The following is a 21,373-nucleotide window of genomic DNA, read 5'->3' on the forward strand; positions in this document are numbered from 1 at the left end:
AGAAGAAAAAATAAAGCACTGAAGCCATCAAACTGAAGAATCTTATAAGACCGACGCAGTGGTGAGTTACTGATTGCAGAGCGAAGGATCGTGTGAAATTGTGGCAGATCATTGGGTTTGTTGTACTAATTTATAAACATTTTCTATGTATATTTTATTCATAATATGCTGTGCTTTAGAAAGCCCCTGCTTATTTCTCTGACAGGATTTTAAAGATACTTTTTATATATACAGGCAATTCTTCATCACAGGTGTTCCAAATGCCAATTCCAAATTTCTCTAAATAGTATATTTCAGTCGTTTGTGACTTTTTAGTGCTTAAAACTGAATCACGGATGTAAATGTCAACATGTGTCTGCACAGCAGGGTTTAGATGTGAAAGGACAAACTTGAAGTGTTGTGGTAGGTGTACAATTATTGTCTCTCCAACTGTCTCAGGTCATGTGGGCTCCACTTTCTGCCTCAGCTCTCATTAGACCGTAAGGTCAAACAGATCAAACATGTATTTCCCTGTCACAGCTAACTGGCTTGGAGAAAGGAAGGAAAGTGTGTGTGTGTATGTGTGTGGAGACGCTGGACAGTCACAACAAAGACTACTGGCAAAGTACATTCCATGGGTGTGTTTCAGGAAATCCCACTCCCATTCCCGAAGGATCTAAATAGAAACGCACACACACAAATAAATTTAAAAAGGGAAAGAGAAACGGGGAGAGAGGCACATCACATAAAGCATAACATTATGTTTTAATGGTGTGATATTATTTATGTTGACTCTTTCAGTTAGTCCATTCTTTACTAAAAAAAAAAAAAAAAAAAAAGTCATTATTTTGTCCATTTACAGAATTTATGCATGAATTTGAGTGCTTGCATGCATCATTTATTTATTTATTGGGAATTGCTTTGCGGGCCATGTGCATCCTCAATAGAGGGCAGCATTTATATTTTCAACGTGCCAGGCTGGAATGTGATCCGAATCCTCAGGCAATACAGAGTGACCTGGATCCATAAGAGTTCAAGGTGTCAGCAGTCTAAATTCAGTCTATCCTGACATTTGGAGCTTTTTAATGGTTATATTCTTTGAACCTAAAACAAGGTCACCTAAATCTGCAACCGAGTTAATGAGATTTGATTTCAATCCCAGGGCCAGAAAGCAATTACCATCACCGAATTTTCAGGGGTTTTTAAGATTATCTCCGTCCAGTGTAGATTAGCCTTCTTCAAATCTGATCATTGCTTAAGTGTAGTGTGGTACAAAATAAACATAAATCCCCTGAAACAATGTTTTTCTCTATAATATGCTGCTATTTACAGAAGACAGTAAAGACAGTCACTGTGTCAGATACCATCAACAAGATTGTAGCAATATGCTCTTCCTTATCAGCTAAACTATTGTGTTTAAATTCCCGCAGGAGGTCATAAGAAGGAAAACTGGATTCTTTCATTGTGAACATTCTTTATGTGGCATCACGGAGACCCTGTGAGGCATTTTCAAGAAACAGAGAGATACACAGTTTAGCCAGAAAACAGAAAACTTATCGACTGAACTTCAACAGTACTTTCTGTTTGACTGGGTTTGATTTAAGATTGGATTTTAGGACAGTTGTGACTGAAGAGTTCTCATGACTCGAAGGAGGTCTAAATGTGGTAAGAAACAATTATTTTTTCCTGAACAACTGCAGCAAATATGCCTCACAGTACCTTTCAAAGTACAGTCTTCTGGTATGGTGAGATTCAAAACAAAAGAAGTTCTGTAGCCTCTGAGAGCCACCGTTCACTAATTAATGTAATGGGGCTCCGAGATAGAAGCAGTCACATCTACAGTAAAGGTAAGAAACAGGGGCTGGGCTTTTAATAGTAACATATTCAAGAGCCTCTTTGAATGCACAGCTCTCATTCTGCATGGAAAGCAGAGTCGAGTGGACGTTCTGGTCAGTGTGCGTGTTGTGGAAAAGTTTGGCAAAGTGACTCAGACACTGAGCTCAGTACAGGAAGGGCTGCCCTGCTCTGAAACAATAGCTGGGATTTAAACAATTCTTGCATAACCTTTCCAGCCTGCAGCACACAGACATGATCCTGTTATAATTGGAGGTGCATGGGAAATTAAACTTTAAAAAGGGTCCTTGTCTCTATTTCAGGCTCTGCAGGTTTATTTCTGTTTGTTTTGCTTTGACTATTAAGTGACAATGGAAAATGATTTACACTACATTCCCATTTTCCTTTCATGACTGCTAAAGAAACAAATTATTATACTGTATTTTGTTTTTCTTCGCACAGATTCTGCTCGAGCCATTTTCTTGATGGAGAACTTGGTCAGAGCCATTAGTTTTCCACCAAGACGGCGTACGCCAGAGTTGGGGGAAGTAAGTCATCTGCATCTATAAAAGAACACAAAAACCATAGGTGTGGACCACAGGTATAAGGTTTGAATCTGACACAGACAAAAAGAAATATAAAACAAAAAATCCGTTCAGATATGAACACTGTAGTACACCTATTATGAATTTTATGACCCCATAAAGCTTTACTGGGTATATAACACCTGTGCAAAGGACAAACACCTGTGAACCAGAACTGCTTAAAGGCGTTAAGTGCTGTCCTCAAACCTAAATTACTTTCTGCCCTTGAAGCAGTTTATCTGTGCCTACAGACCCAGTTGAGCCAGGCAGCTGGACAACCTGATAAGTGTGTGCGCTGCAGCTTATGTGTTTTTCTGAACTACTGTACAAAACGAACTTGACTATGTGCTACCCGCATAGAACATTATACCTCCTTTAATACCCCTGACCCAAATATTTGTTTGTTTGTTTTTTGGTTTGGTTGTTTGTTTTGTTTTTTGTCACAGGGATTAAACTAAAGTTCAGCTACTAAATGTTGCAAATTTGTATCAAACACACGACTCGTTTTAAAGTAAAGGTGCAAATATTTTGTTGTTTGCGTGACTAGGAGTTTGTAGGTATTTAGTTGACCACTCAACAAAGATTAGGCTTTGTCCCTGAATATTTTATCTCTTCCTTCTATGAGCGAGCTCGTTGATCATGTTTATCTATTCGCTGACGTGTTTTTTTTTTTTTTTTTTGAAAGAAGGACACGATGTTAAGGCTGCACCTGCGAGGTCAAGCTAAGTAAATCAAACACCGCTTTTAATTAGGTGGTAAAACTGCCAGAAGAGGCAGTCTCTCTGATGCAGTTCCTTGTGGAAAGCCAAAGTGCGCACACACGCAACGCAGCGACAGTGCGCCTGTGCTGCGAGGGATGGCTGAACATTACGCAGCTCGACCTCAATGAGGCAGCAAGATCTGAGTTTGATGCGGGACCTGCCTGGAATTTATTAGGAGAGCAAAATGCGGAGTTACGAGGTGACACTGTCGCCGTGTTGAGTCGTCGCTGCGCAGTAATGAGCGTGATACGGAGCGATCCAGGCTACTGTGCCGTGAATAATGTCTAGCGCTGCCGAGTGCTGCTGCAGATCTTCTGACTGGGAAACTTGTTTGTCGGTTGTTTTGATCTGAAACAAAATGCATCTCTTTCGGAGTCACAATTACCAAGTGTTCCCGGACCGCTGCTCGGTGGAAAAACAGACAATACGGGGCATCAGCTGGGTATGCCTCTTTAATGTTTACATATTTACTTCAGCGAATTGACTGCGGAGTATTTCATGGAACATGAGCAAGAATTAGTTTTATTGCATGGTGCCACATGATGCGGATAAGAAGAGATGTGAAGGATGTTTTTTGACATCATAATCCGCTGTCTTTTTGCAGTGACCTATTCATTTTTTAAAGTTAAGAGTACACGACTTAAGGCCTAAAGTTCATGAAAAAAAAGCTTCGGGTTAAATAGGATTCCGAGCTGTTGCTTGCTACTTTTTTTTTTTTTTTTTGGTTAATATTAAATTACTGCTGGTAGAGTTATTATGCTTCTAAAGGACTGTAATCATAAATAAATGTCTGACACATGTGGCCTTGGGGGCCCTAAAAGTTCTTTAAGAAGAGACCTCCCTATAGAAGTCACCACAGTGTAAACAAACGCAACTGATCAGTCTACAAATTAAGTCAGTTACAGCAAATTAACCGACATCTACATTTTCATGAGCGCAAGTTTTCAAATTTTCCTCTTAATTATTCCGATAGTTTGATTTGATTGTTATTAACAGTGATGTTTGGGCTGTTTAACAGACCGAGCATTGTGAGCGTGTCCCGTTCGGTTCTGGTTGACTGTGGTGGCATTTCTTGCCTCTGTCCTAGTTTTTATAAACCAAACATTTAATTGATAATCCAGGAAAATAGGCGGCATGCCGATCCAAAATAATCCGTCGTTTTAGTCATGTACAAAATTAATAAAATTTGCTCCACCTCAGCTATTTAAATCACCCGGGGTGTCTGTATTTTGCAGTAGACCGAAGCAGATTCTTCTGTTGTTGTTGTAGTTTGTTGTGGTGACGCAGGAAGGTAGCAAAGCATATTTTATTATTATTTACCTCAGGCTATAAATAGTGCATTGTTTATTGTTCACCTCCCCTGCAACACCCTCGCTCAGTTTACAGAAGAGCTTGGAGAAGAATGCAAAAAGGTGTGGTTTTAGTTTCCAGGTCACAGGAAGAGCAGAACAGGGTTGAAAGTCTTTGGTTCTAAATTTACCTGACTTGTAAGCATCGCAGGCCAAAGATAACCATAAATTTCCAGAGACTGTATTCTGAACCGCCTGCTTTTACCAGCCAAATATCAATGTCATAGTCCCCTAAGGTAGTTCTACATGAAGAACAACTGATTTATTTGATTTGATTTTACATTGACAGTATGATACATGACACCCAGACTGCTTAGAAGGATAAAAATATAAAGATGATTTTCTTAAACGTCTGAAGAATCACCAAACCAAATAAAACCAAGTATATCTTACAGCTGACAAATTACATAACTTTAGCCAGTAATGGCTAATGATTGTGTAATGGATAATGATTGTGTTGAAAATATGCTAAATCACCCTAAATGCAAAATCAACAAATGCATGAATTCACATTATATGCATGATTATCTTTTCAAGCATTGTTCGTGCTATACTAGAACATTAGTGGAATCTGCCTCAGTAACAAGTAATGCCAGGCCTGCATATGGTGCTTGGTATTATTCAGACTTGTTTAGTTCATTTCTGTCGCAGCATGGTGCCCAATCTTTCTATTCACTCTTATGTGCTGTCAACAATGAGCCCAAATAATCGAGCCCTGAAGGTTAAGCTAATTCTTTCTGTGAGCACATGAGGCAGATAAGGGCACAGCCTTCATCATTTGCAGCATCCCTCGTGTACTTTTTGCTATTGCATACCAGTGCTGACACATGGACACAAAGCAGAAAAAATACCTCACATACATGAAGCTTTTTAACTGTGTCTGCTTTTCTGAACTTAAGAAGCACGTTTGTTTTGATTGGTTCATAAATGATTGTGCGTAAGGTTTTATGGACTCACTGTCATTCAGTCACAGTTCAATTAAAAGCAAAATTGCAGTCGAGTTTAATGTTACTTTGAGTTTTCTAGACTTGCCGTGTGGCCTGATGAGTTTTTTATTACTTAGGTTTTTTTGTGTGTTTTTTTTTAAATGGCAATCTGCCATTCCAGCTAATATCACATGACGTATCTGGCTGTCTAGCAGGCCAGATAAAACATACCACAAAGTCTGTCTGCAGTAACAGTGGAGAAACAAATGTCTGTCAGTGATGTGAAGACTTTATCACAACTTGTTGTTCAGTCCCGTCAGCTACTGTACATTTAAGTGCCATCTATGTTGTGATTACTTTCAGTATCTTTTTTTAAGTTTACAATCAATTCAACAGAAAGAGAGAGAAGTTTGTATTAAACTGGCGCTAGTAAAGGAGAATTATGAGGCAAGTTGAAATGTGATGTGTAAAAATTAGTGGCCATGTCCTTCACAGGTCCAGTTAATTTCACCAAAACCAATTACCTTACACACAAGATAGCAACCACAAGATGGTCATAAAAGCATAAAAACCAAGCAACAAAGGGGAAGTCTGACTATGGCCAAAGTACAGACATGAGAATGGTGAATATTTCTACATGGTAGGAGGTTAATGTTAGGAATGATGCAGCTCCTTTAAGTGAAGATTTCTAGAGCCTCAAGACAAGCATGTTTAGTACTTTTTGCCTTTGGCAGCTGCTCCAGTAATAATCTTTAAAGGTTCAGGTTTTTCAAATGACTTTTCACATGAAAGGATAGTCTATAGTTTATAGCAACTGAAATTCAAGGAAACAGGCTATGTACTTTCTTTTGCTGAGGCCTATGTACTCTTTCCACCCACTCCATTACGCACACTTGACACCCACCCACCATACTGGAGACAATGGCAGCACATCACAGGCTGAGATAATGTATTTGTAGTGACCTTCATACCAGTGAAAAGAAAATAATTATTTTTTCCTCTCTCAACAGTCCAGCTTGGTCATATATGTTTTTTTGGCCCAACTACAGCAAGATTGTTATCAAAAACCAGTCCAGCTCGTTCCTGTGGAATGCTGTTCCAAAACAATTTACTTGCTTTATTTTAGAAGTCTGAGATATGGAGAAATGGTTCGCTGGGGATAAAGTATGTCTTTCTGTTTCTCCCAGACTCCACTGCCAGAGGCTCTGGATTCAAAGGACACTATGAAGCAGGTATGTATGCCAACAGTCAACAGTATTTCAGTGTTCTCGCTGAACACAAGGGGAACCACAATGTCATAAGAGAAGTATGATTTAAAGCAGACTGTAAACATCCCCCCGTCCCGAACGAGCAGGTCTTTAAGCACATGTCAGAGCCATTGTAGATGTCACTAATTTGCTCACCAGACTGTAGCTGGCATAGCCTTTGACAGTCTTCTCTGCACTGCTGGCTTTAAGCTTTACTGATCTCTGGTATAATCCAGAGTTGCAGAGCTTGCATCCTCTCAAACTGCTGAACTTGTTCTTTTGTTGTTACAATATCCTGCATTACTACTCAAGCAAGTCTTAAAAAACACATTCCTTGCAAGGGGCAAGCAGTCATAAGGAGTCTAAAGGGCACTCCAAAGCCCACAGTAAATTGACCCTTCCCACTCTCCTGAGTCCTAGCTCCCTTAGTCCAGGCCCCTCATGCTGCTTTATCTCAGCTTCTTCTACAGCATGCCAAGGAGAGAACCTTTAAAACACTGATAAGAAGAACTGACAAAGAAAGTGACTCCTGTTTAGGTTCAGTGGTCTCCCTGTGACAGAAAAGGTAGAAGGCAGTGCAGAGAGAACATCTTACAAGTCCTAAATAATCAATGCTGTGAATATTTTGAGGGGTTTTAAAGACACAGTGGGAGGACAGAGTAACTGAGTCTGCAGGAGGCATGTGTTGCTAACCTCATGGAATTTTTTTTTTTTTTTTCCTTAGAAAATGTTGGCTCCCAATCCCAAAAGTCACTAATGAGCATCATGCATTATGATAGCACTGTGCAAGATTGGTGTTTTATTTTGTTTTTTCACTAAGCTGCGTTTGACTGTGATCCAACATTTTTACTCAAAGGATGTAGTCTTCCTATTTAAACATGAATGCAGTGAGGTAATCGTCTATCGGTGTTGATTGCAAATACTTTGCATAACAAGTGTTTAAGGCCGCTAGTATTGTCTGTAATCTCTGAAAATGTTTTCACATACTTTTAACTTTCCTTTAGCCGGACTGTTCTGAAGGTACAGGATGTTGTAAGTTAAATAAACAGGTTGCATACAATAGGTTTGTGTTCCTTAATTGACTTTCCTATACTCCGCACGCAAGTTCACATTAAGTTTTGACCTGATACAACTTGAAAGATATGAACAATGAGAAACACTTTATCCGTGTTTGTGGGATATTCCAGGGTAAGTGTGTTTCCTTTACACGTGTAGTGGTGGTGGTGTTTTTTTTTTTTCCTCACAGAGAGAACGAGCGGGGTAAAAATCAGCCCGTAGATGAAGCTGCTTGTCAGCTCACTCTCTGTTCCTCTCTAGCTGCTTCTCACACAGCACAGCCCACCAAGGTCAAAGAGAAAGTAGAGAAATGTCTCGCCTACAGAGGAGACAACGGTGGATAGCTGTACTCATCAATATTCCACCAAAAAGGGACAAAGGCATGAAATTAAACATTTTAAAAGAGCATGACTAACAGTTTTAGTCACAATCAGATATAAGTCAAAGAGGAAAAGGCATACAAAAGATAATCCAGTTGAGCTGGGATAAAGACTATTACAACCTTCTCTCAAGCATCTGCCATGTTTGAGTAAACTGCACAAGCTTTAGAACAGCTGTTCTGCTGCCGGCCCTGCAAAAATTGGCTGTGGTAATTTAGGCTCAGTGATAAAAATCATGTGTTTGACAATTTAAGTGTAATCCAATATGGATCACATGAATATTATACTTTACATGTTCAGTTATAAATCACCTAATATAGGCTCTTGCCTTTACAATTACCTGAACAGCAGAATGGACCCTGTCATAAATATATTACGGCTGCCTGTCTGACTGCTATAGATGGTCTATACATCACCTTTGGTTGCTGCACAGTGGCTGAGTGTGTGTTGTACTTTGTGTCACTGACTGGCACACCTGTGGGAAACATGTTTGCTCTGTAAATTCACTCGGAACAATTCCCTGAGTGTTATATTTCTGAGATAATGTGATTAGATGGGCTACTTTAAGAAACAGACTCAGTCAGCATCGGAGTGGATTACAGAAATAGAAAATGTTTCATTAAATTAGTCTGTTTTCTGAATGTTCACAGCTGTCAGGTTTAGCAACAAGGGCTAGACCTCTCAGGGATTTATGGGTTTTGATATTGTTTTTGTAAGGAATGAGTTAGGTAATGGAAAGTCGCCTCATCAAGAAAATAAGTTTTGGAGTTGACAGGCCTGAGAATGTGACTGTGGGAGCCCCAGGGGAAAATGGGCCTCTGGGAATACCAGTGACCTCATAACACACTAACTTCAGCAGGGCACGGCAGAGGCCTCAGAACACATTTACTTTGTTGATGTCAGGTCTGAGAAGAGGCCAGTGTCAGGATGATAGGTTGAATTTGAATTTAACAAGTTTGTGTTACGGCTCACTTTAAAGCGGTTGTGGTTGTGTTGCAGTCAGCGAGGTAAGATGTCAGGAGATAAGCCAAAGCTCAGCAGGTGTTTTTACATCCGGCTACCTCAAAAGGGGTAGAAGGTACTTTCTGTAACCAGCTTCTTTGCCTGGCACTCGTTAAGTAAGAATATAGGAAGTGATCTGTGTTGGATTTAGTGTGAATATCCAAATCACCACCTTAGACAAACAGTGTCTAGAGGAACATCCAAAGAACAAATGGGCAACAGCCTGAGTCAAGCGTGTAATCACAAGACTTGTGGGAGGTGTCTGGGTGGGAGTCAACCGGGGAGGCACAAAATTAAATTTTCTGCTACTGTCAATCATTGAGATAGTAAATATTGTTGGGTGGTAGTTTAAATCTTTTTTTTTTTTAATGTTCAAAATACAAGCAGAGCATAAAGCATGAAAAGACCTCAAATAAGGGAGCTGCATTTTAGCCACAAACAAAGCACATTCTTGTTACGTAAGCTTTGCTTCTGCATGAGTGGCTGGCAGGTTTTGGCACCCTTGTGCGCAGTTCTTTTTGACCTCAGTGTGTTTTGTAGATATGTGTATTTGCATTACCAATATTGTGAGGACTGTTCTCTTTTCTAGGGACATAAAGCAAGCCCCATAATTTCAGTTACTACATTTGGAGGTTTAGGTTAAAGTTATGTTCTAGGTTATGGGCCCTGCATGGTGTACTCATGAGGTGTGTGTGTGTGTGTGTGTGTGTGTGTGTGTGTGTGTGTGTGTGTGTGTGTGTGTGTGTGTGTGTGTGTGTGTGTGTGTGTGCACACGCGCCTGGGGTTGAGAATGAGTGGTGGGGAGATCAAAGCAGGTTCAGAGGAAACTAGTTAAGAGTTGTCAGAAAGTGAAAGTTGTTGCTCTGTTCTAGCCAGAGAGTCAGAGGCTGGAAAGTCAGAGGGGTGTGGGAGAGTTTAACATTGCATCTTTAACACTTTCTCGCTTCTCTGCAACCCCCACACACACTCCATTACACTCTGACACCTACAGAAGTCTCCACACACACCATCACTGAGGGGAAAATGCACCCCCCCCCCCCCCCCCCCCCCCCCCCCATATTTGTTTCTTTTGCTGACTTCTGTTTTTCATCATCACAAAAGTTGGCACAAAATGTTCTTTTTTAAGTCTATCTTTTGATATTTCTCAAGTTTCTTTCAGATCGTGTGGTGAAGGCAGCCAGATCGGTATACAGTGTCGTGATCGAGAGGAACCCTGGTCTGATCCGAGATAGAAAGTATCACCTCAAAACACACAGGTACCTATGCTGGCTGTGTGATTTGGTTCATCATTAAAAGTGACATTGTCTCTAAATCACATGCAAATTTCTCTCATAGGCAATGTTGCTCTGGTAAGGACCTTGTTGATTGGCTGATGACACAAAATGAAGGCCTCCAGTCGAGAAGTCAGGCAGTGGGGATGTGGCAGGTCTTGGTCGATGAAGGAATCCTTCTTCATGGTAAAAGCTGAAGAGCTAGGTTTTGAAGAATTTTGCCTTTTGATAAAAAAAAAATAAAGGAAGGATACTTATCATGTGTTGGGTGAACTTAGGGCTTCTCATAAACTGTGGATGAATCTGGAATAATTCCCCCAAAAATTACTTTTCATGTATTCTGATGATAATTCTTTTGGCGGCACTTAAGAATATCCCAGACGTGCTTGAGTATCTTGAATTCTAGTGACTAAGTCTACCATTTTACGTTGTTATTTCAGTCAGTCAAGTGTTCACTAACCACTTAAGCTATTTGGATGAGACACTGTCTTCCTGGAAGAGACCACTCCAATCAGGACACAAATGCTTCATCATCAAATGAAGGAACTCACTCAGAAAGCATCTGCATTTATTTCCATTTATCTAGTCCTTCTAAAGTTTTATAAAGCACCGACATGAAAGCTGAACTAAAGGTTAATTCATCTGCTTTGTTTTTGTTTCTAAAGTAATGCGTGTGTTAGAGTTGTTTCACCACATTCTTACATTTCATTCGAAGGGTTTTATTTTCTCTTCTGTGTTCTGTCTCGATCAAAGTGAAACACGAGTTGAATTTCCTCGACAAGGACACACAGTTCTACCGCTTCCAAGACTCACAATTTGGACTTAACCACACAACAAATGAGAAAGATTCAGAGGATGAACTACAGGAAGCTCTGTCCCTGCTGTCTCAGCTTGGACCTGATGCCCTGCTCACTATGATTCTACGTAAAGGGTCAGTTTGTTTAGTTGTTACATAATAACTTCCTCATAATAACCTGTATTACCTTTTTAGACAGGTTCCTACAACTATTTGAAGTTACCAATAAAGTTATTGTTAGGGATAATCAGTTGTTTGTGTGGCTTATTATGCCTAGTGATCAATATTTTTATATATATATATATATTCAGCCCCAGTCAGAGGAGTCCGGAGGACTTGGAGGTCATCTACGAGGAGCTGCTACATGTCAAGGCTGCCGCTCATCTCTCCTCTTCAGTCAGTCACTATCAATGTTTTCTGCTGACATCTTTAAAAGCTCTACACAGATTTTTCATGTGATCTTTTACATTTTTTTATAATCTTATTGTCAAACTGGGATTCAGAACGTTCTTTTCATGACAGTTCACCCTGAATTTGATCTGATATAAGAATTATGTTTTATAGGGTTTTTTTAAGTTAGTATTCTGCTTGCATATGTCAACCATAATATTTTTTGTATCTTATGGTAAATGAAATGAAATGTTAAAAAAAAAAAAAAAAACACACACACACGGAAAATGTGAAAATTTCAAAATTTGTGAAACTAATCAGGCATTTTTGCCAGAAAATCAAGAAAACCCATTTATATTGGGTTCTTGGCGCCAAAAACTTCACTGGGGAATCCAACAATGGTAGCAGAAGGTACTGTTGCACTCTGGTCTCATTTCTTGTCCTGCTGTGCCTGTAGGTGCGTAAGGAGCTGGCAGCAGTGCTGGTCTTTGAATCGCATGCCAAGGCCGGAACAGTCTGTGAGTTCACACAGCTTCCTTATTTAGCTGAACCGTGCAGTAGTACTATTCTGATCTTTGGGAAATACCATCTCCTTCTATTGAACATTCAATTCATCATTTCCAGAGAACAGCATTAAAGATATTCAGACCGACTCGTGTCGTGATTAATTGGTGCACTGAGGGCAAGCAGGTCATCTCGTCTTTTGTTCTTTTCAACCCATTTCTTGAATGTGAGAGCCATATATAACAAAGTAAATGAAGATGGCCTTAAGGTGTGATCTTCTTGGCGCTATAATAGTTAGAAACATGTAAAAAAATGATTAATGTGCATCACTCGCCAACTCCTGTCTTTTTTTTGTATAGTGTTCAGTCAAGGGGATAAAGGCACCTCCTGGTACATCATCTGGAAAGGCTCTGTGAATGTGATCACACATGGGAAGGTACATCCAGTGGTTCCAAATAAATAAATTTCACTAACTTCCTCTAATAAAATGCTTTGCAATTGAGTTCAAGTATACTGTATAGCTGAAAGTACTGTGTGCACACAGGGTCTTGTGACCACTCTACATGAAGGTGAGGATTTTGGGCAACTTGCTTTGCTGAATGATGCCCCTCGAGCTGCCACCATCATCTTGCGAGAGGACAACTGCCATTTCCTTCGTGTTGATAAACAGGACTTCATACGGATCCTCAAGGTTTGTTGGTTTTCCTCACCACAGCTCCACAACTTGTTTGCCAGACGTCAGGTGCTTCCTGAGCACATGCACCCATATGTGATGGTGTAAGAGCTGTGAAATCCACACATATATTCAAATGTCTTTTCGAATTGGTTCTCATCCTTGTCTGTCCTTCAGGATGTGGAGGCTAATACGGTGCGACTGGAAGAGCACGGGAAGACTGTGCTGGTGTTGGAGAAGAGCGCAGGCTCGACTGAACAAGGAGGAGCAGGGAACAGCAGCAAGTAAGAGACTGACGCGCTCAATTCAGAGAAAATACAGCAGTTAGTTTACAAGCAGGTTTATGATCATTAAGACACTTTACCTGGGTGTGGGCTGATAATGTGTCTGTTATAACACTGCCACTGTCAATGAGGGATGATTATAGAGATCTTTTTTTTTATATGTGGTTAAGGCCCTATTAACGGAGCATTATCTAACACTCAGAAAATAGGTGGACTTTAACCCTGCCTCACTGAATAACTTACCAGTCTTGAAGCATTTTAACAAAGATAAAGGTGAAATAGGTTGGTGTGGCCCTCTTATTTAGGTTATATTTAAATATATATTTTCTTCTCTTTATATATTTTCTTCTCTTTAGTTGGAAATCTATGCAACTGAAGAAACCAGATTTATTCTCTGAACATTCAATCCTTAGATTAAATTAGATCTTGGAGCCTGATAAAATTTGAAAGGAGCCCTCAAATTCAGTTTTCAATTTAGTGGCCCCAAGGCATTTTTTATTACAAAGTAAAAACCCTGCAATATTAGGGAGAAAACCCCAACAATCAGATGATCCCCTATGAGCAAGCACTTGGTGATTTTGAGTAAAAAAGGCTCAGGGAGCGGCAGCTATCTGCAGCACTCGGTTTGGAGGGTGAGGGAAAGAAAAGAGAAAAAAGAGGAGCACAGATGGACAACAACATAACACACTATGGGAGAGAGTAGACAAAAGTTAATGACACAAGGCAAAAGAGGGGTATGGAAAGTGGAGATGTGCAGTAAACTTGTGATCCGAAACAGACAGAGCGCTATTGTCCACACAGCTGTGATATACAACTAAGAACTTGCCAAGAGTTGTAAACACAGTCTGCAAGACAAATGATTACATCAAGGGACTATCTGTGCTTCGTCTTTTTGAAGAGGTAATCAGTCAATGTTTACACACCCGAGAAACACAGGTGCATGTACTAAGACAGTTCATATCATTTTTTATTAATTTATTGCTTTAATTTACAGCAACAGCCATGCGCATACAATATGTGGACGAATGTAAAGCATATACAAAGTTTTGAAAGGCATTCCTTCTATTCTGTCTTGCTTTGTGCAGGTACACAGTGATGTCGGGAACACCTGAGAAAATCTTGGAACACCTGCTGGAAACAATAAAGCTGGACGCTAACGGAAATGATGCTATAGGTGACACTTTCTCCTGTTCGGCTGTGAGCGATTCAGACGTCAATTAGGTTGTAAACACTCTATTGTGGTGACGTTTGTGTCCCTGCAGATTCCTGCGTGAGTGACTTCCTGCTCACCCACAAAGTCTTCATGCCCTCCAGCCAGCTCTGTCCTGCGCTTCAGCATCAATATCCTGCAATGTCAGTTATACTGACAATACTCATGATGGCACTGACAGCAAAAGATAAAGCTGCTTATGAGGATTTCTACAGTTTAAAGAACAGTGTATTATGTTATAATTTTGTTTTTATATTGTAAGTAAGATTTTGTATGTTATACCCTTAACCAACATTGCACTTACCAGGCCGAGCTTGCAGAGGGCTCAGAGCAGGAGAAGGCTGCCTATGTCCTCAACATCAAGCAGAAGGTAGTGAAGCTGGTTGGCCAGTGGGTGGCACTGTTTGGCCTTCTCCTGAAAGAAGACCCTATTGTCTTGGACTTTTTGGAGGTGAATTTTCACGCTCAAATAAATGTACTTCTTAGTAAAGTCAATTCCTCTGTAAATGTATTTTTGTTTTCAACCTCTTAATTTCAACGTTGGGCTTGAAACAGAGGCTAAAGAAAGACGTGGCAGCCGATTCCCGCCTGTTCAACGTGCTGAAAGAATTCAGAGAAAGGAGGAGAACAAAAGTGTATGTATTATGTGATATACTTTCATATTTATGAACAATTCACAAGCCAGAAATATTTTCACATACTATTTAACATTTTTTCATCCTTTAATACTTTGTCAGGTTGGAGAATGGCTTTCAGTCACTGAGCAGGGTAAGTTATTGACTTTGCTCAAAAATGTGTGAAAATAAAGTAGAGGTTTCTGGCACAAGGTTCCATTATAAAGTTTAATGTCACTGGCATATTGATATATTTAGTCACTCTAATGTCATTGGCAGAACCACCAGTTTGATTGGTTTTCAAACTTTGAGGAGCCCGTGGGGAGGATACAACCAATCAGAGCACATGATAAAGGTGAGTAAAGCTCAAACACTACAACTGGCAATAATTTTAAAAAAAAGTCAATGACTCCCAAACAGGGGCAGAAGTCCCCTAGGGGATACTCCTGCAGTCATCAAGGAGTACATAGAAAGGTTAGATCATCTAATCTTTGAAAAAAAACAGAGTTAATTATACAATTGAACACAGATAATTGAATAGGTTTGAGCAGAAACATTAATAGTTAAAAGTTAATAATCCAAAAGGAATGCATAATTGAGATATGCAGTGGCCAAATAGTGATTAAATGGCTGCAGTAGAAAGTTAGAAGTGTGGCTAACAGTTGAAATTGTTACCTAACAGTATGGTTAAACTACTGAAACTACTTGCTAAACAACTGGAATTGTAAACAGTTAGAGCTATCTTTACTGACAAGTTTGAAATTATGGACAATTGTTTATAACTATCCACAACTACTAAATGAATGTAGTCCAGGTCCAGTTTAAAATGAGCTCAAATGAACATGTGAAGGGCCATGATGAGGGATGTTGGGAATCAGTGCTTTAAAGTATATTACAACAACATGTGATGTGTGTATCACAACAATATGTCAATATAGAGCAATAATCTCTGAGTCTTTGGACTTGTGTAACTTAACAGGCACCACTAGTCTTCTCGCTAATCATCAAATCAGCATAGTGTGACATTTTATTTTCTGTGCTCTTTTGGTTCAGTGTTGTATGAGATCTACAGGCCAGACAACAAACCTCTCACTCTAATGCTGCCTGTGAATACATCTGTACAGGATGTAATGTCAGCAATAGGAAAAGCTGGTGGAGATCATGTCCTCGTCAAAATGAACTCCACAGGAGGTGGGAGTCTTTAGTCATATTCCTTTTTTTTTTTGAAGCCAACACTTTTCATTTAAATAATTAGTTTCTGTTAAGTTGTTAGGAATAATGCACCAACAGATGACTAATTCTGTTTCTCAACAAATTGTCATAGTCGTAGATCGGCACTTCATCTTTTCATTATGGTAAATAATTACTTTTATTCCTGTGAATACACACAGAAAGAGCTCAGTTAAAGCTGGATGCTACTGCAGTCTACACCGCCCTGGGACTCAATGAGAGACTGTTCATCTGCACAAGCAGCCAAGTGGAACAACTGGTGAGGAATAGTTTCCTTCCATACCTTTTTGTTTATTTAGTTTTTAAATTTTAAATAAAATTTAAATAATTATAATACATGAAATCTCTGTCTGTCTGTCCACCAACTCCTCCTACACGATCAGGAGTTAAGCAGCCACACTTGGAACAGAGGTACATCTTAGGGCCCTTATCTATATTAGCTATTAGGTTCTTATCTATATCAAATATATTATGATGTCATCATGTTGCCATGCAACCACCAAGCAATGGGCAAAACTGGCCTGTTTTCTGCATATATGCACATATAGCAAGTTATGAAAGCATCTTATCATTTTAATTTGATATCAGTAACATCTCGGTTATATCCACAAAAGCTGATTCATACACGATATATATTATAGCACCATTATGTTGCGTAACAACCATTTAGCAATAGACTTAAATGACCTGTTTTCTGCATTTATGCATGTACAGCACCTTATGACACCATCCTATCATTTTAATTTTATAACAATAACATCTCATTTATATCCACAAAAGCTGAATTATGAACTATATATTATAACACCATTAAGTTGCCTAAGGACCACCTAGAAGTGGGCTAATATGACCCTTTTTTTTATGCACTTAACAACACCTTATACATCCTGTCATTTTTATTTCATGGCCAACAGCATGAACAGGCTAAACAGTACTGTAGCAGGGGCATGTACTAGTAATAATACATTTATAGAAAATAAAAAGCAAGGATTTAATTCACTGGATTGATTATGGGGGTTTAGTTTAGAGCAGCTTTTCCATCCATAAGGTGAGTCATCAAATGCTCACCCCAAAAATATTCTTGATGATTCTTATGATTTTCTTTCTCTCTCTCTCTCTCTCTCTCTCTCTCTCTCTCTCTCTCTCTCTCTCTCTCTCTCTCTCACACACACACACACACACACACACACACACACACACACACACACACACACACACACACACACACAGACGCCTCTAAAGGAGCAGCAGGGTCCAGAGCGAGGAACCACCGACATCCTTGAGCTGATGTCTTCGAAAGACGTTGCCAGTGAACTCACCAATTATGACTTTGAATTGTTCACTGCCATGCATGAGGTAACTCAGCAGTTATGACCAGTGTTTCATTTGGTTTTGTCAGTGAACTGACTGCTTCAGAACACAAGGGAAAATATGGTGGCCCTGAGGTGCAAAACACAAAAACAACAAGAAAAACACAACGGTATTTTAGAAAACACAACATTTCAATTAGCTTTACTCTACATAATTTACAAAACAGTTGTTATTTCTATGCATTTTATATTGTAAGATGAAGACCCTACAACATTATAGAGAGAAGTCCAGTGATCTGAAAATGCCCTTTGAGCAAGCACAGCCTGATGGTGGTGAGAAAGTATTCTCATTTAATGAAGATGAAGAAGAAGAAGGAAGAACCAGGCAGGTAGGGGCAGGCTGGTCTGGTGCCAAGGGAAATCATAACGACATTTCCCTTTGCAGAAAAGTTTAAGTACGTTTTTTGAGTTTGAAGCCCCTGGCAACAAGTCGATGTTATCTCAACAGTGTCCTTCCCTGTTGTGTATTTTCTGAAATGGTGTAACTTTTTCTGTATGCTGTGAAATGCGGTTATGTGTTCAGTTTTCTTGTTTTCTCTGTAATGTTGCTGTTTTAGTTTTTGCTCGATTTCCCTTTGTTGTTGTGTTTGGTATCTCTCGGTCACTATAACTACAACTGTGTATTTGCACTCTGAAATATCAAACCCACGCTAAAAGTGGTATTCAGGTAACAAAGAACTTGCATGAGTCACACACTCTAGCACCTTTTATCTGACAGTACCATCTCTGCCATCAGATTATTTGAGTTCCTGCATGCTTCACATTTCTAAAGAAAAAAAGATACTTGTTAAAGATTTCCTGTCTCTTATCACGGTGTGTTTAAATTATGGCGGTGCTTGTGACTCGTTGTCTGTGTCTCCCCAGGTGGAGCTTGTCTACTACATCTTTGGGCGTCATAAATTCCCAGGAGCCATCACAGCTAATCTGGAGCGGTTTGTGCGTCGCTTCAATGAGGTGCAGTACTGGGTAGTGACTGAGCTGTGCCTGTGTGAAGACCTTGTGAAGCGGGCCATTCTGCTCAAGAAGTTTATCAAGATTGCTTCAGTGTAAGAGTTAGTGACATAAAATCTTACATTTAGGCAAAGTAGGTCAGTTCATCTATCACTTTGGTTTTTAAACAAATAATCATCTCAACAATGACGTACTGATCTCATCCAGCTCTTGACTTTTTTACCAGTACAGTCACCAGTTTAAAAACATACAGTGATCATTTGATTTTTCATGTAGCACTATCATGTCAAGCTCTGTTGCCTACAAAAGTACTGGGCCACCTACACAGTGCACCTACAGGAGTTTTTATAACATCCCATTAATCTGGAGGCAGTAATGGACCCATACATTTGTGCATATAATATAAGTTTAGCATTAGTAGCATGATGTTATACTACAAAAACTCTAAGGACTGCACTTTGTGAGTTGTTGACAGTCGCGTGTCCTCTCCATCACAGATTAAAGGAGCAGAAGAATCTCAATTCATTTTTTGCTGTGATGTTTGGTTTGAGCAACAGTGCAATTCAGAGGCTTTATAAGACCTGGGAGGTGAGAAACCCCTGAAGGCAACAGTCATGATGACAATAAATGTTGTGCCACATTCACTAAATACTTTAAAATTGACTTCTGCAACTTTTTTGCTTATCTGTTACAGAGAATACCCAGCAAGACAAAAAGGATTTACTGTGCTCATGAGAGACTGATGGTAAATTACACTATGTGCTCACCTTTGAATACATTTTTATCAATGTCCTATAATTATATATATTTTCCCTAAGTTTCCTAATGGTCTGAGATGCTCTCTTGTTCTGTTAGGATCCTTCACGCAACCACAGGGCATACAGATTGGCTGTGGCTAAACTCAGTCCTCCTTACATTCCCTTCATGCCTCTGCTGCTGAAAGGTAGCAGACATCAGCAGCCAATAAATCACAAATCCTCTGGCAAGGTTGACTATATTCTCTGGATTGTAATTGCTTCTTTCTTTTCCTGTACCTAGACATGACATTCATCCATGAGGGAAATGCAAACTACATAGACAAATTGGTCAATTTTGAGAAGATGGTAATGAAATATTTTTAAAATTTTGATCTGTGTGATTATTCTCCTTACAAATCATGTCCTAAGCAAGAGACTGACTTGAAGAGTTTCCCTTTTCTCCCCTTGTCATAGCGAATGCTTGCCAAAACAGTGAAAATCGTACGAGGATGCAGAAGCCAACCTTATGGTAAGTGATCTAGTTTGGCAACAAGTTGACCCACTCTATTGGCTGCAATCCTTTGAGACTCTATGCATTCAGGAAAATCTGAAATAGTTCTCATGCATGTTAGAGTAAATATCTATGATTGCAGGTTTGTGCATATATCGGGTAAGGTAATATTTTCCATCTCCTCTGCAGTGCCTTCATCTCCGCAGAGGGGCCTGGCAGATCGGATGTTTCTGGAAGGCCCTGCTACTCGCATATCTACATGTAAGCTATATCTCCAATACCATTGAGCAAAGTTTTATGATATATATGATCATTTCTGCTGTTCCAGTACAAAAACTTAAATGTATGCAGATTCAGACTCTCCCCCCCCCCCCCCCCCCCCCCCAGGTTCAGATCACACCCTTTCACTGCGGAGTCCCACTAACATCCGACATTACATCCAAAACCTGAAGGTGATCGACAACCAGCGCAAGCTAACGCAGCTATCAAGAACAATTGCATGCTAGGACATTAGCCTGCAAATGTGCAAGGACTGTGAAACTGAAGCAAAAATCACAACCAGAAAATGGGCTGTAGATAAAGGACTAAAACTTCCAAACTCGCCTCAGTGAGAGGTGAGATGGGCCTTTGGAGATGTAGCACGTCATGGAAATTCAGTTACTTAAGGAGTTTGAACATTCCTGGAGAAGCTTTCTGCACAGCAAAGCATTGAGAGTGAAAATGGGCTCCGTGCACAGTAATGATCTCCAATGCTGAGCGAGTGGCTCTGACTCTGTGTCGACAGGACTTCTGGGACACTTTTTAATCCAGCAAGCCTTACGTGACACTGGTGTATAAACATTTCAAGTGATCACTTCAGAAGGTAATGTTACAACTTGATGTACAGTGAAGTATTCTGTTTGGTGTCAAAATTTATTTTGTGAATTTTTTTATACCACTGTCTGTGGAAGAATCAGTTTTGGTTCCACAAAAAGGTCAGATGAACACATTTGACATTTCTGTGCCACAAACAACCACTTAAAGTTTAAGTGCACTAGTGTTATCACATTAAAACTATTGTATCAGATCATTTCTGGCACTAACTGACATGCATAATTTCATATGTTTTCTAAATAAATTATTTTCCCAGTAATGTGTATTCAATGAAAATGAAATGAAAATGTTTAAAAATGAATCATTTTATTTAAAGTAGAAACCATAATAGGTAAAAATTGACCTTCAAAGAGCCCCCATTCCACCTGACAAAGAAGGTCTCCCCAATATGGGGTGAAGAAATTCACAATTCTCCATCTCATTAATATTTACAACACCTTTTTGAAAGTCCCGGAGACTGAAAATTGGCTAAGACATGTAAAAAAAAAAAAAGAAAAAAAGAAACCAGTGCTTTCTCCTGATGTAACTGAGGAGGAAGGAGTAAAATGATCCCCTGAATTATAAATTATGAAATATGTAGACTGCATTTAAGGATTAAAGCCGTTTTCCAAATGCAAATTTTGCAGACCATCTGGAAAATTGTAACTATCAAATAAGAGGGGATTTATGAAGAGAGTGTAATAAGGCAAACAAATGATTGCAGGCGGTTAGTATGAAGGTGGTGTTTGGACAGGTGCAATACCAGAGCACATAAATTACCAAACTGTACCCAAGATATGTTCTGCTGGTTGTATTTCTGTGTCAGTCTGTGCTATAAGAAGTGAGATCAGAAAGGTAGTTCT

General features: G+C 39.5%; 1 protein-coding gene across 3 annotated transcripts; it reads left to right on the forward strand.

The window, feature by feature from the left end:
* rapgef3 (Rap guanine nucleotide exchange factor (GEF) 3) lies at positions 1-20,790 on the forward strand. Of its 3 annotated transcripts, XM_030733131.1 has the most exons (28): positions 1-61; positions 2,275-2,360; positions 6,620-6,664; positions 10,267-10,373; positions 10,453-10,574; positions 11,142-11,319; positions 11,496-11,580; positions 12,032-12,092; positions 12,438-12,514; positions 12,623-12,769; positions 12,929-13,035; positions 14,121-14,209; positions 14,298-14,376; positions 14,546-14,696; positions 14,801-14,880; positions 14,983-15,013; positions 15,139-15,214; positions 15,913-16,050; positions 16,251-16,348; positions 17,320-17,445; positions 18,324-18,505; positions 18,908-18,998; positions 19,105-19,155; positions 19,266-19,353; positions 19,449-19,513; positions 19,622-19,676; positions 19,848-19,919; positions 20,046-20,790. In XM_030733131.1, exons 2-28 carry the CDS (start codon positions 2,298-2,300, stop codon positions 20,162-20,164), a joined length of 2,583 nt encoding a protein of 860 aa, XP_030588991.1. In that variant the 5' UTR covers positions 1-61; positions 2,275-2,297; the 3' UTR covers positions 20,165-20,790. The 3 variants fall into 3 exon arrangements, 2 of the variants coding, with proteins under 2 accessions (XP_030588991.1, XP_030588990.1); XM_030733130.1 differs by lacking the exons at positions 1-61; positions 2,275-2,360 and adding an exon at positions 3,182-3,599; XR_004020175.1 differs by lacking the exons at positions 1-61; positions 2,275-2,360; positions 19,266-19,353; ... (2 more) ...; positions 19,848-19,919; positions 20,046-20,790 and adding an exon at positions 3,182-3,599 and having other exon boundaries at positions 18,324-18,511; positions 19,105-19,125.
* The last annotated feature ends 583 nt before the right edge of the window (positions 20,791-21,373 follow it).

This window comes from Archocentrus centrarchus, chromosome 7, assembly GCF_007364275.1.
Source record: "Archocentrus centrarchus isolate MPI-CPG fArcCen1 chromosome 7, fArcCen1, whole genome shotgun sequence".
Taxonomy (NCBI): domain Eukaryota; kingdom Metazoa; phylum Chordata; class Actinopteri; order Cichliformes; family Cichlidae; genus Archocentrus; species Archocentrus centrarchus.

Coding starts and splice junctions, on each gene's coding strand:
- rapgef3 (XM_030733130.1), top strand. CDS start 3,516: ATGCATCTCTTTCGGAGTCACAATTACCAAGTGTTCCCGGACCGCTGC. Junction 19,156..19,265: donor GTGCTCATGAGAGACTGATG/GTAAATTACACT, acceptor TTGTTCTGTTAG/GATCCTTCACGCAACCACAG. Junction 19,354..19,448: donor CATGCCTCTGCTGCTGAAAG/GTAGCAGACATC, acceptor TCCTGTACCTAG/ACATGACATTCATCCATGAG.